The sequence below is a fragment of the Polypterus senegalus genome, chromosome 14 (assembly GCF_016835505.1).
Source record: "Polypterus senegalus isolate Bchr_013 chromosome 14, ASM1683550v1, whole genome shotgun sequence".
NCBI classification, from domain to species: Eukaryota; Metazoa; Chordata; class Cladistia; order Polypteriformes; family Polypteridae; genus Polypterus; species Polypterus senegalus.
In genome coordinates this window covers 109,801,931-109,816,298 of record NC_053167.1, presented here as the reverse complement: position 1 = coordinate 109,816,298, position 14,368 = coordinate 109,801,931, and the positions used below count along the sequence as shown (strand labels likewise).

Here is a 14,368-nt window from a genome sequence, read left to right as displayed (position 1 = left end):
TGAGTAGTTTTCAGTCCTTCACTTTTTTTCTCTTCAGTTCCAGTTTCCAATTTTATTAAACCAAATAGTTCATAATGAATACACACAGGTGTAAATGGAAACAAGCTAGATGGAGAACTGCTGGTTCGTTTTTCCATTTGCATTTTATTACTAATAAGGAGCGATTAAAAGCAGTGAATGCAGCTGTTTAAGACTAAAATAAGCATTTATGGGGTCAAAATCATATCAAGCAAGACAACTAAGTTGAAGCAGAAAAATGTCACTTGAGAAAAAAGTACTTTATGAGCAATAAATGACTTCTTATGAAGAAATTGGGTTGGACCCAATGCAAGACAATACCGTCCAGGACCGACATTGCTCAATCACTGATGTAGACCACTTAGTACAAATCTGTTTTGAGTCTGACATTAAAACGTCTCTTTCTCTTAATCAGTGTCCAAAAAAGCCAAAATAAATCCACTGTGATTCAATTTAAATTTTGACAACAGCTGACTAAATGTATTTTAAAAAAGGCTAGCCATAGTAATTAAGCATGATTTGGAGGTCTTGCACCTCTTCAATTAGTCTGTTATAAGGCCTCTGGAGTTGAACAGCTATTCTTAATGGACAAATGACTCTGTCCAGGGTAACATGGTTGTAGCTGCCGAAATAAGGTATGGTCAAGCACGGGTAAACGCATGTCTAAAGAAAGCTCACAGTTTTGAAAGTATTTAGTGAAAGTTAAAAGCAAATAATCCACACAAGAATAAAAGAAAAAATAGTTACACGTGTAGAATAAAAGGCAAAACAAAGGGAAAAAATGCATCTTGTCTTAAACTTAGCTTTTCTTGAGAAACTTTAGTTATTTCTGTACTTAAAAGTTCTTTATTTCTTCTTCTCTACTTAAAGATTCTTAAATTCTTATATACTTAACGATTGTTAGCTTCTTCTTCTGTATGCTTTAAGTATACGGCACAGCACGTGAATTAAGTACTGTTTTCTTACATATTTACTTCACACACTCAATAGGCCCGTAAGCCGATTGGCACATAGGCATGTGCCCAGGCACGGTTTAAAACCTTATGCCTCCAATACCTCACTCAAGGCAAGGCTCTCACTAACTGAAGATTATTGTTTTAGTCAAAGCTGTTAGAAATGGCAGGAATAAACCAATACAATTCTATTTACGGGGGTTATAGGAACCTCCCATAGATTATGCATTGTCATCTAGTAAAATATTCATGAATCTAATAGAACTAGGAAAATGGCTCTTACAGTGGTCACCGAACCATTGCTTTAATCTTCTCCTTACACTGCCTTTTTATGGTTTAAAATATATAGTTTCTGTAACGTTCCAACTCCATTGAATATATAGAAGCTTATATTGCCGAGTTTTCCACTGATCTTTGATCTTGCTTTTATTAAATGCACAATTATTCCTCAAAACTGTGAGTTGGATTACTACTGTACAGAGTGCCATTTGCACTGCTGCCTAGATGTGAATACATTTATCCTAACTACAGAAAAAATCCAAGTATGACCCACCTGAATTTTTGAGAAGGCAATTGTTACCCGAGCCTTGCTTTATAGTCTGCAGGTCATATTGGAACATTACCTTTTTCATTTTGTAACTTTGGAATTCTTTATGAATGCCTAGAGGCCAACAGAAGGCCATTAGTGTTGGGCTGTGTGTAGAAAACAGAAAGTGCAAACTCACATGGTGTGGAGTGGTACAAAATGAAATGTTTTACATTATTTTACACTACTGACGGACAGTACTGGCAAAATTGTATATGCAATGTTGTTAGTGGGGCTAAAGGAAAGTGTGAAGCAATTAAAGGGACTGTAATGAATTTATTTTAGGACTAACAAATTAGATGATTAAAATCCATATATTGTCGAGGTGTCAGGAAGCTTGGTGACATTTATGATGATTTTAGACCCAGAATGTTCCAATTAGTCAGGTCCAGGTTTTCTATTCATCCTTCTTCTTTCTTTTTCTATCTTCATATCAGATCAGTTCTTAAGGCAGATGGGATCCCAATATCGTCTGCACTTCCATCCCACTGTCGTTATAATTTTTCCTGCTTGTGATCACCAAACTTAAGCTCGTATCACTTAGTAGACCCCTACCCTTATTTTCATGCTGGCAATGTGACGTCTCTTCTCCACTGACCCCTCTTTCCTTAACAATGTCTCTGCATCCTCTTAAAAACTCAACATGAGGTATTTAAATCAGTATAGTGCCTGTACCTCCACCCTCATAAACTTTATAATTTGCACCTGGCTGTAGATCCCATCTGTCACTTTTGTCCTTTAAATATCCCTGGCACTTTTCCTCACGTTATGGCACTTTTCTTCATGTTATGGGACTGCCCTCTAGTTTTTGCTTTTTACATGAATGTTTCCAATTGCCTATCCAATGTTTTCTCTGTTAATATTCCCCTTTTGTATCATACATTTCTTCTCCTAGATCTTTCTTCTCTTACCTTGACTTCTATCCAATTGAGTTTTTTCATTCAGGGTACCATCTCTGCTGCTCTAATCTTAGAAGCCCCTGGCTAACTTTCTGTAAACTTCTGGAAATCATTTTTCTTTCATTTAATCTTATATTTTTTAGCTGCATAGATCAATGGACCATGTGGCTCCTATATAGAGAAATTGCAAGCTGTTGCGCATTTGCTTAGGAGCTGGCTGACTGGGGTCTGTGCCATGCCACAAATCTCAGTCCTTAATTTTCCTTTTTTCTTATTCCTCCCTTTTCTGAGGGGCTAACAGTTTCTGTCTGGCTTCTCCCACAGGTCTACATAGGCATCAGTAGGTCTGAAACCTATAAGGTTCCCTTTTACAGTGTAATTTTTGGTGTTGTTACCTATTGTTACCTATTGTTTTCTGTAATTGCTGATCATTGTTTCTACTGATTGAACTAAAAATGTTTTGATCCTCCAACAAATCCATATATTACATATTCTTGTTTATAATGTACCCAGCCAAGTCACATTCACATGCTGTAGATGACTTTACTGTCTAAGTGTAATCTACATATTTGTCCTGTGTCTGTGTGGGTTTTCTTCCACATCTCCAAACATGTGGCTGTTAGGTAAATTGAGGTCTTTAAATTGGCCTCAGAGTGTGTGTGTGTGTGTGTGTGTGTGTGTGTGCAGGAACTACAACATACCAATCGGGTCCTGCCCAAGGCTGTTCCCTACATTGCACCCAGGCCTCCTGACATAGACTTTGTCTCCCTGTAACCATAAATCAGATTGAGCAGATTTGAAGATGCCTGACTGACTTACTTATTTGGATAAAAAAATATCTACTAAACTTGTTTAATATAATTTTAAGGTTGTGAGAACCCAGAATAATTTAACAGCCTCTAGTGCTAGTCAGAAACCAACCCTGGGTGGGATGCTTGTCCATTTACAGAAAACACTCATTATCACCTAGTCAAAGTCTTTAAAATATAGTATACAATCAGGAGTATTACTATTAGTACTATTTGGAAATAGTGGTGTCATCCACTATGCCAACACTGCAACAAATAAATGTCAATTGACATAGAGGTTGCGTTTTTTCATACAAAAATATTTAACACACAAATGAATTCCTCACTAGGAGGACAGAATAGTGCTTTGGTTAGTGCTACACCACTGTTTGTCTGTGTAGAGTTTGCATGCTCCACCCGTGCCTGTGTGGGTTTTTTTGCTGGGCACTTTGCTTGTGCTGCCCTTACTGAAGTCAAACTCTCAGTTTCATACCCATTCATATAAATCTCTGGAGGCTAGGCAGCTGTTTTGTTGAAAGCATTCATTTGAATTTCTGTTTCGCTGACTGGTAAACAGAGTTTGTATTCAGCAAGGCCAGTGCAGCGAAAAAGTAATGCTTTGTTAAGAGCTAACAAAAGAAGATTAATGCAGATTTGCTGGAAGACTCTCGTTGTACTGAAAAGATCACACACTGCTGCCAAACTGAACTCCCTGCCAAACTAAACATGAATAAGTTTCCAACCAAATGCCCAGGCTCAAGTTTTGACTGAGAAAAATGACTGCCAGAGATTGCCAAAACTGTGAAATAACAGTGGGCCAGAGTACTCCCCATCTGGCATCATTAAGATGCAACAACTAAAACAAGAACTAAATGTCTTATCTGGTGACAGAAGGTAAACCATTTCTGAGATGGGCTTGAAGAAAATGTTTGCAGTTTCCTTTGCGTTGCTTTCACTTCTGCTTTTCTCAGCACCCCTGAGTCGCTGTTTAGCTGACTGATAAACTGAGTTTGTATTCAGCAAGGCCAGAGATTGTCAGACTAATGAAATATGAAATGCAGGTTTTTCTCTCAAATCCTGAAGAGGTTTTTGTTAGGTTGTATGTTGGCCCATTGTGAGGGTACGCGTGGATGTTCACTTGAGTGGGCTCTCCAATGGCCTGACACTTTGTCTAGTGTTGTTCTTGCTTTAAGCATAGTGTCCCTGGGATAGGCTGTAGCTCTTAAAGTCCTGAATTGGGGTTAGTCAGTTTCAGAATATTTTGTTACTGTTGTCTAAATAATATCTATGTAATTAATTTGATCTTGGTTGAGCACCACTAGAACTGAGCACTGATCACCCAAAAATTATCTTATCCAAAGGCTATATAAATGAAATTTATAAATCATATATTTTTATGACAGAATTCAACCAAGCAAAAATTTGAAATTCATTTTCAAGAACCTAATTGTAAATCAACCTGTATTATGCCTTCTATGTCCGGTCACTATTTGAGGAGTGGATGTAGAAGTGGTCCACTTCTACAAGTACTTGGGAGTCCACATTAGTGACAGGTTGCACTGGTCTCTTAACACAGAGGGAGCTGTATAAGAAAAGGCAGAGCATTCCTTTAATGTGGGAAGTGATATCCTTCATATCTTTTACAATTGGCCAGTGTGATTTTCTACACTGTGGTGTGCTGGGCTGGTAACATCACTTCAGAAAGAAGCCTGAACTTCAACATGCTAATTGAAAGGGCAAGCTCAGTTATAGGATGCACTCTGGACCCCCTGGAGATCAAAGCAAAGGAGAAAATTAAAATAAAACTGAGTGCCATTACGAACAATGCTGCACATCCTCTCTCTGACACACTAACACTAAAGACTTTCAGGCAACAAATTATTCAATAGAAGAGTGTTAAAAATGCTATGGTGGCTCCTTTATATAATAGTAATATGGCTAAATAATGCCTAACTCTATCTATCTATCTATCTATCTATCTATCTATCTATCTATCTATCTATCTATCTATCTCTCTCTCTCTCTCTCTTAATAATACAGAACAGTAGCTGGACTGGACCGTGCCTCTTCCCAATTATGTGATCATGAACATGTGAGAGCAAAATGTGCTCATTTCTTCTTTTGTATTAAAAATGAATGAATGAGTGATCTATGAAAATTCATTCTGGTTTCCGAAAACTGCTTTCAACTTACTTCAGAAACACAATGAACTTATGAACTGTAACATTTTGTGTGGCAGGTTTACCAAAGATGCAGGTTATCCGGAACTATCATGGAGTGCCTGCACCCACAGAGGGTCCAGCTTTGCATATCCAGATTGGAGATATCATTGAGGTCATGCATGCTGACGTCCACAGCTCATGGTGGGAGGTAATGGAACCCAATATAAAGAATGATTTTTCTTCTTGTATGTCATTCTGTGTTGCCAGTTTTGTTCAGTTGTTTTACTATGGCAATCAAAAGAAATTTTAGTCAATATTTATTTACTCTTTCATTAAAGTGTAATTGTGTTTACATAACTACACCATTTGAGTTTTTAAATAAGTTACACTTGACTTAATAATTGTGATAAGTGCTTACTTACATTGTCCAGATATTATTACTGCCCACGTCCAGATATGGTTGAGAAAATTGGAAAAGGGTACCAGGAGTGTTATATTTATCTAAGTATTAGTACAAGAGTGAAGGGTAAACTGTATAGAGCAGTGGTCTGACTGACATTGTTGTATGGATCAGAAACCTGGGTAGTTAAAAGGGTGCATGATAAAAAAAACTGGATGCTACAGAAATGAGGATGTTGGGATGAATGTGTGGAGTGACAACGCTTGATAAAATGAGAAATGAGTGAATCGGGTACAGTTAAAGTTGGGGAAAATCTCAAATACAGGAAAGGTTAAAGTGGTACGAGTATCTCATGAAAAGAGATGTGGGGAGAAGAATCATGGATATGGATGTGTCGGAACAAAGAAGAGAAAGAGGATGGACTGTGTGAAAGTGGGACCTAATGGAGAAAGAGGTATGCGGCAAGGAAGTATACAACAGATGAGAGTGGATGAGACTGGTCCAATATAGTGACCCAACATGAAAGTGGAAAAAGCTTGACAAGAAAAAGAAGATGCCCAAATATGGTCAGCTAGTTGACACCGTGATTACTACTGTTGTCTAACAGATTCAGAGTTCAGGGTTAAAATTTCATGCCCGGTTGATGTATATTTAGACTTGATGTGTTTTTCCTACATACTGTACATTTTTCGCCAGGTCTGTAGGTACAGCATGTTGGTTTTGCTCTCAGAGTTGATTTTTACTGGTAATTGGTCATTCTAATTTGGCTCTGTGCAAGTGTGAGTGTAAAAGTGTGTGACTGAGCCCAACAATAGATTGGCACCCTGGCCATGGTTGAATCATGCCTTGTGCCAATTGCTGCTGGGAAAGACTCCAGCCTCTTTCAGTCCAGAATAAAACTAAGCAGGCTTTCATATTTTTTGCTATGCCATTTATGTATCAGCTTACTTTAACTGTGTGTGGTGTACTGTATAGATATTATACAGCTCAGTTATTTTTGATAGCTATTAGTTTTTCCATTTTTTTTTCTTCCCTCAGAATTCAGCCATATTTTACTTTTAAATATGGAACCATTATTGAAAGTATTGTGACACAATTAAACTATTAATCCGGTGCACTGTATTTGAATCCTGCACCTGGCTGTTACATGTGTGGAGTTTGCACATTCTCAGCCATGTCTGCTTGGGTTTCCCCCCAAATCCCCAAAGATGTGAATGTTAAAGCTATGTCACATTACATGACTTTCCAGCAATTTATAGTTGCTGGCAGTCCCTGTGCAATTTGTAAATGACAGTCTTGTATTATGACATTCCCAGCGACTCAGTCCAATTAGTCCTTAATTCATAGGGAGCCCCTGTGTGTAAGAATTTCAGAACTAATAAATGCTCTAGCAGAAGCACAATACATGTAACGCTGTGAAGAGGAAGAAGGGACACGGGTGTTTTGTACCTCACAAACAAAAGGGAATTTCATCAATCTGATGTCTCGTGTTTTACGTTCCATGACAAAATGGAAAACAAGAAAAAAAAAAAAGAGCAGAGATTGTAATTGGACATCACACAGCATTGACTTTCTCAGGCAGCACGTTATTAGTTCTGAGAAAAAAGGTTGAACTAACGATTGGGAAATGTGCTGAAAAGTTGTCACGGGGTTGTGAAATTTATCATGCCTTGCAATCACTAGTTGTGTATTCTGACATGTTTAGGTGACAAGCACCTCAGTCATCAAGTTTGACATTCTCTTTGGGGATGCCACCAGCTTTAGTTTAACTCATCCTATATGCACTAGTAGGCCCCAGGATGAACCAGCACCCTGTCGATTGTTGGTTCCTGCCATACACACGGTTAGGTTGGTCTCAGGCCTCCAGTGATTCCAGTGATTGAATTAGGTGGGCTTTCAAATGGTATTAAAGAAATATTAGTCACTTTTACATGGATGCTGCAAGTCCTCAGATTGTGTGGGTTCTTATCTGTTTATTCCCTTTGAATGCATGATCTCAAAAACTGCCATGTCAGACTGGTTGGTGACTCTGCAGTGATACGTTAAAAGTGAGTGTGGCCATATGAAAGTCTGTGCTTTGAAATGGACTAGCAGCACTCCATCAATGGCTACTTACTTTGCCCAATGCTTCTGAGGTAGACTTAGGCCCCCGAAGACCTTAAGATTTAGTTAGGTTTTGAAAGAGAATGTTAATTTTATTTTGAGTTATTTCTTATAATATTGGATATGCTTTGAGTTTTATTTGTGCATATCCTGTATTTATATTCATATAGAATTAATGTGCTACCCTCTGAACTTTTCCTGCTTATAGTCCAGACCTAATTGTGCATTTCATCCTGATTACAAGACACAGGGTAACTGTACAGACACAATTGTGAAATGCCACGTGAGCCCCTGCTGATCCAGCCTTGAAAAAAACACAAAAGAAAAAAAAAATCTGTACTCTTTTCTTGAAACCAGAGATTGAATTACAAAACACTAAGCGTGACTGTCCTGTGTAACCTGGAGACGATTATTTTTGTGCTGCTGCCAGAAAATACAATCAATCCCTGTAATTTTATTTTACCCTTTGGCTACCACCTGTTTACACTAACAGGGTTATAAGTTTAAGCGTTATCAGTTTCTTATCTGTTGCATAAGTGTTCTTTTCAAGATTAGCAATAAAATATTTTGTATCAAATGTTTTACTTGCTAAAGCAAGCTTAATTTGCATATATGGCAGGGTGATAGATTCAGAATTCATAAAGGAAAAGCACTTTTATGAAATAAGAAGGATGGTGCAGTGGTTAGCTCAACTGACCTCACAGCTCCAGAAGACTATGACAGTCACTTTCTACATTGAGTTCACACATTCTTCCCATATTTGTGGGACTTTTTACCATAATCTTGTTTGTCTCCCACAATTCAAGGAATTGATTTTAGATTCATTGGCAACATTAAATTGGCCTATTGAGTATGTGCATGAATGGTGCACCATCCAGGTTAAGTTCATGCCATGTACCTACGACAAATCAACTAATATATGGCAGAAAAAAATCTGAAATACTTTCGCATAACATTATGACGTGCTCATCCATCATTTTTAACATTATGTGGTGCCTTTCACAAAATGCTTAATAAGTCTGCATACTTATATTTTACAAAAGACACAAAGTAAATTATTCCATGTGTCTATGGCTCTCTGAAAATCTTTCTGACGTTTGTGCGAAATCTACCATTGACAAGTTTCCAACTTTGTTCCCATGTTCTTGTCAAACTTATTTTAAAGTAACAGTTTTGATCCACTGTACAAATTCACTGCATAATTTTAAACACTTCAATTTTGTATCCTGTTTCTCCATTTGCTTAAACTGAAAAGGTTCAGCTCCTTTAATCTCTCCTCAAAGCTCATAGCTGTTAGCCCTGGAATCAGCCTAGACGCTCTCCTCTGGACTTTCTCTAACACTGTTATGTCTTTTTTGTAACATGGAGACTAAAACTGAACTCAGTGCTCACCATTGGTCTCCTTTATAACAGTTTCTGTGGATTTGAGCGTAAAAATGTGGCAAAAATCAGGAAAATGCATTTGCCAAAACAATATTTGAATTATAAAACCTGGCGCACACACGTTCCTACACAATTTACTTTTAAAAATCACAATCATCTTGAAAGTGTGTATACATGAATGCACCTCTAACTCCGCTACGTGGCTGCCCTGAAACAACCATACATGGACTATGCTAATCAGCTTCATACATATACAATCATGATACTGCACACCTCCATTAGCTGGTAGAGCAGCCTCCCACCTCACACAATGTGCTATGCTCTACAACAGAGTGCGCCCAGAGCATGCACAGCATGGTAGCGTATATACTCTGTGCTCTGAGGGTCGGAAAAGTGTAAGACGTCAAGTTTCTAAGCGGGTACCCGTTTTCACCTAGCACTAGTAATTACATGGTGGCTGTTAAACTGAATAGTACAGGCCATATGAAAAACTGAGGGCTCAACTAGTTACTTACCAACAAGCCAGTCATCACAAACAACACCATAAACAAGTCGTCTGCCAAAGCTACTTTGCCTCAAAATAAATAAATCACAGGTAGGCCCAGGCGCCTGAGACGTGATGTTTGCCAGCCAGGTAATCTGGGTGTTAATGGTTTGTAACTGATTATAGTTAACAACAGCAGCTTCATTCTTGCTAGGTGTCCTTTTTGCAATATGAATGCAGTAAAGTTCTCTGATTACATTGGGAAAACTGGACACTGCTGCAGATTGCCTTTTTATGTCGGCAAAAGCATGTTATATTTATGTATGTGCACTCACACCATATGAAAACTGAATATAGCACCTCATCAATCAGTTCATAGTAAGCATGATGGAGTGAAGCTTGTCTGAGATAGTCCTAAGTTCCCTGAGAAGTAGAGAGATGAAATCCTGAGAAACAATTCTTCTAATAACAGCTCACTAATACGATTTATTATACATGTGAGTCATCTTTATCGAGGGTGTCATTGTTTACCAGTTTTATCCGAAATGCTGGTTAGAGATGAGCCACAGCTGCCATATATACACATACAGTCTCCTGTCAAGTTTTCGTTTATAAATCTCGACGTTTGCAAGGAAAGCTGCCTATGCACATTTCAAGCCTCTTTTTGTGCATATTTAAGTTTTGTACATCTAACCCCAGGTGAGGCCAAACTAGTGTGTTACATAGCTTAAGACTAACCACCCTTGACTTGACATTTATTAGTTGAGCAAGTCAAAAATAAGAGTAAGCATGGGCTTAGGAATGATCTTATGTGATAATGACTGAAATACAAACCTGCACTGATTCAGGACAGAGTTTTCTGATTTCTCATATCAAGTAACATTAAGCAATGGAACAATTACAACAACAACAACATTTATTTCTATAGCACATTTTCATACAAACAGTAGCTCAAAGTGCTTTACATAATAAAGAATAGAAAAATAAAAGACACAATAAGAAAACAAAATAAATCAACATTAATTAACATCGAATAAGAGTAAGGTTCAATGGCCAGGGGGGACAGAAAAAAAAAAACTCCAGACGGCTGGAGAAAAAATAAACTCTGTAGGGATTCCAGACTATGAGACCACCCAGTCTCCTCTGGGCATTCTACCTAACATAAATGAAACAGTCTTCTTGGGATTTAGGGTTCTCACGGAAGGACTTGATGATGATGGTCACGTAGACTTCTGCCTTTTAATCCGTCCATCATTGTTGGAGCATCATGAAGCTTTGAGTAGGTGGAGGTGACGTAGGCCACCACCACAAAGAAACCGGAAAAAGAAACAGAAAAGAGAGTAGGGGTCAGTACGGATACAATTAATACAATTTCCCTTTGATGAAGTTCTTTAGAATTTTCAAACAGGTGTTAAAATGGAGCTCTGTTAATTTGCCTCACATAAACATAAAAAACAATACTTCAATTTTTAATTTATTGGCATATATATGGAGTTCAGTGAGATTCTTACTTGCAGGCTCAAGCCAACTAAGTTGCTTAGTAATTATACGACTTGTTTTTGGATTGAAGTTAATACATTTTAGATGCTACTTTACTGAAAGTAGTTCTTTTTTTGTTTTACGTCAAGTGCAAAAAAAGTGTGTGAATTTGATTTGAACGGAAAAAAGATTTGAGTGGTGCAGTTTTAAGTGCTGCTGCCTCACTGTTCCAGAGGTGAGTCCCCAAGTGGCTCAATGTCTGCATGGTCTATAGGTTGGGTTTCTGTGGGTTTTCTGTTTGACATGCAAGATGGTGCCTCTAAATTGCCATTTTAAGCAGAAACTTTGGCAACCTTTAAGAAGAATCTGGATGAGATTTTGGAAAAGCTTAGCTATTAGCTAAACAAACGGTTTTGATGGACTGAATGGTTTCCTTTCATTTGTCAAATTTCTTATGCTCTTACTTTATGTTCTTACATGTCCATTCAAAAAGACATTACCTTTAAGACACAAATACACAACCATATTTCTAGTTTCCTTCTGCATGTGTACTTTATGTTTAATAATATTCATAAGTTTTCTGCAAATGCATAACTCACTACTAGAATCTGCGTTATATACTTGGAGGGGAGCTACCCCATCCAACATTGTGCTGTCACGTTGGCCTTGCAAGGCATTATGGGCCACTGTGAAAAATAAAACATTTGTTTAGGCTGGCTGCACAGTGAATTTCCAGGACAATATTCAACAAACACAGGATATTTGCTGGGTTAAGAGCTTTGGTGAATTTCACTCATCAACATTGTATAGGTTTTGGTCCTTGTATTACTTTGTTGCACTCAAAATTTGGTATTTTATTTTTTAAGTGGTCATTTTTGTAGGTGTGTGTACATGGTGAATCAGCGTATTGAGTTGTTGCCTCACAGTGCTTGCTGTGAAGTTTGAGTGTTCTCCTGTCTTTATGAGGTTTCCTCCCACTGTCCATATTTTAGGTTACACATCTGTAAAGTGGTCTTGATTGATTGAGAACAAGACTTATTTTTTTAATTATGCAAACTGAGTAATGTTGATACTTTTTGTAGGGTAAAAGTCTGACAACAAGGGAATGTGGATTCTTCCCAAGCAATGCAGTAAAGCCCTGTCCATGTGTAAGTATATTTCAATTATTTTTTCCAGCGTGTATTTAAAGAAAGACACAAAGTGTGAATAGAAAGTACTGAAGGGATGTTTTATGTTAAAGTCTATTTTTAGATTTCTCACAGTTGTTTTACAATAGCAATTGTGTGTGAGGAGCTACTGTGCAGCACGAGTTGAGTACTAATAAGATTCTAAAAAGTGGAACTTGGAAACAGAGATGCATCAAATTGAAGTCCTAAAACAAAAGCACATTTTCAAAAACAATGATTTCCCCAAAAAAGAGAGAGATTCAGTAGATGATCTTTACCAACATGAATTGCTCATAAACAAATATTCTAAGATTTATCTAAACTTTAGACAGGCGTATCTTTATTTAAAAAAATATAGGCCCTTCCTTTTTGCTTTTTCTCAGTGTAATAGCCATTACCTGTGTTTACCTTGATTGGCCAGTTGCCTTCTATGAGCCATTCCTTCATGTTGCATGGTCTTGGTCATGCCTAAAGGCCATGTCACATTTAATGATTTTTCCCATGATTTTCATTTGTAGCCTTTATTTACATAATCTTAGCAAGTTGGAGGCAGTCAGCAGAGACCTTCCTTGAAGTCAGTCAACTAGTCTGACACACCCAGTAGCTCAGTCCAACCAGTCCATGACTCAGTCTGACAGAATCAAAAAGGTTTCATTTTGTATTTATTCGTAGGGGACAGGCTTTGTATGCATCAGAGCTGACAACCAGTGATAAAGTTCATCCAGAAATGCAATGCATAGAATGAGGAATAAGGTACGCAGGTCACAAACAGAAGAGAAGCTTTTCTGCTGACGTCTCTCGTTTTATGTACCACGACAGAATTGGCGGAGAGGGTGGCTGAACTCTCCATGGCTGTTGACCAACTTTGTATAGCACCAACTCCAGCACATTATTAGGTGTCACAAAAAGCAGGCAAGCATGACTGTGCTGGAAAATCAGCACTTAAGTGCTAAATTTAATACGCCTAGTGACTTTCAGATGTGTAAATATCATGTCATATTAGATGACTTTTTCAGAGATTTTCAGTCATAGCTTTTATTTACATAATCTTACCAAGTCAGAGGCAGTTTGTAGTATGCTCTCATGAAGTTAGTCATATAATGTGACATACCCCATGAATCATTACAACTAGTCCATGACTCACTCCAACTAAATCAGGTTTGATTTTGTCTTTAGTCTTAGAGACGAGCTTTGTTTGTATAAGAACTGACAACCAATAAATGCTCATCCAAAAGCATAATGCATTTAATGCTGTGATAAGGACAAAGGAATGCAGGTGTTTTAGACCTCACAAACAGAAGAGAAGTTTATCTCTCTGATATCTTGTGTTTTACATACCATGAAAGGATTGGAAGAAAGTAAAAAACAAAAAAAGACCCAAGATTACAGCTAAATTCACAATAACTGCTAACTCTTTAAACAGTGCTGGCTTTGTCAGGGAACACTATTGGCTGTCACAAAAAATGGTAAGTCCACCTATACTTGAAGGTTGGTATGCATTTAGTGAATGTGACATGCCCAGCAATTCCGACTTGTGTAAATTGACACGGTCCAGTTACAAGATCAACAACTGCAGTTGGCAAGTCTGACAGGCCCAATGACTAGTAGTTAATGTGACATTGTCTTTACTGTCATTGGGGGTTTATGTCACCTATATCCACAATGCTTCCAGCCACATCTTTGCAGCCTCTGTCTAGGCCTAACCCCCTGCATCTCCTGTTTGAGCAACCCTTTTACGACTGGAAACCCCTGCTGGCATCAGCTTCTGTTAGTTTTTCTGAAGAAATGTAACTCTGCTGTAATCTCAACTACCTGCCACTAGGTGTCTCACTTACTCATATATGTATAACTTTAATTATATCTCTCTATTATAATAAAAAAAAATTTTAGCCTGGGATGTTATGTGACTTTTTCAGAGAGACACTTTCACGTCCAGTGAGACGAGAC

The 14,368-nt window shown here is 37.8% G+C and overlaps 1 protein-coding gene across 2 annotated transcripts in view; it reads left to right on the top strand.

Moving 5' to 3' along the window:
* LOC120514212 (guanine nucleotide exchange factor VAV3) overlaps positions 1 to 14,368 on the top strand; it is a 307,554-nt gene that overhangs the window by 261,771 nt on the left and 31,415 nt on the right. For both annotated transcript variants that reach the window (XM_039734454.1, XM_039734453.1), the window contains exons 20-21: positions 5,484 to 5,614; positions 12,338 to 12,403. In XM_039734454.1, the coding sequence (XP_039590388.1) occupies positions 5,484 to 5,614; positions 12,338 to 12,403 (197 nt within the window). The remainder of the gene's footprint in view (positions 1 to 5,483; positions 5,615 to 12,337; positions 12,404 to 14,368) is intronic.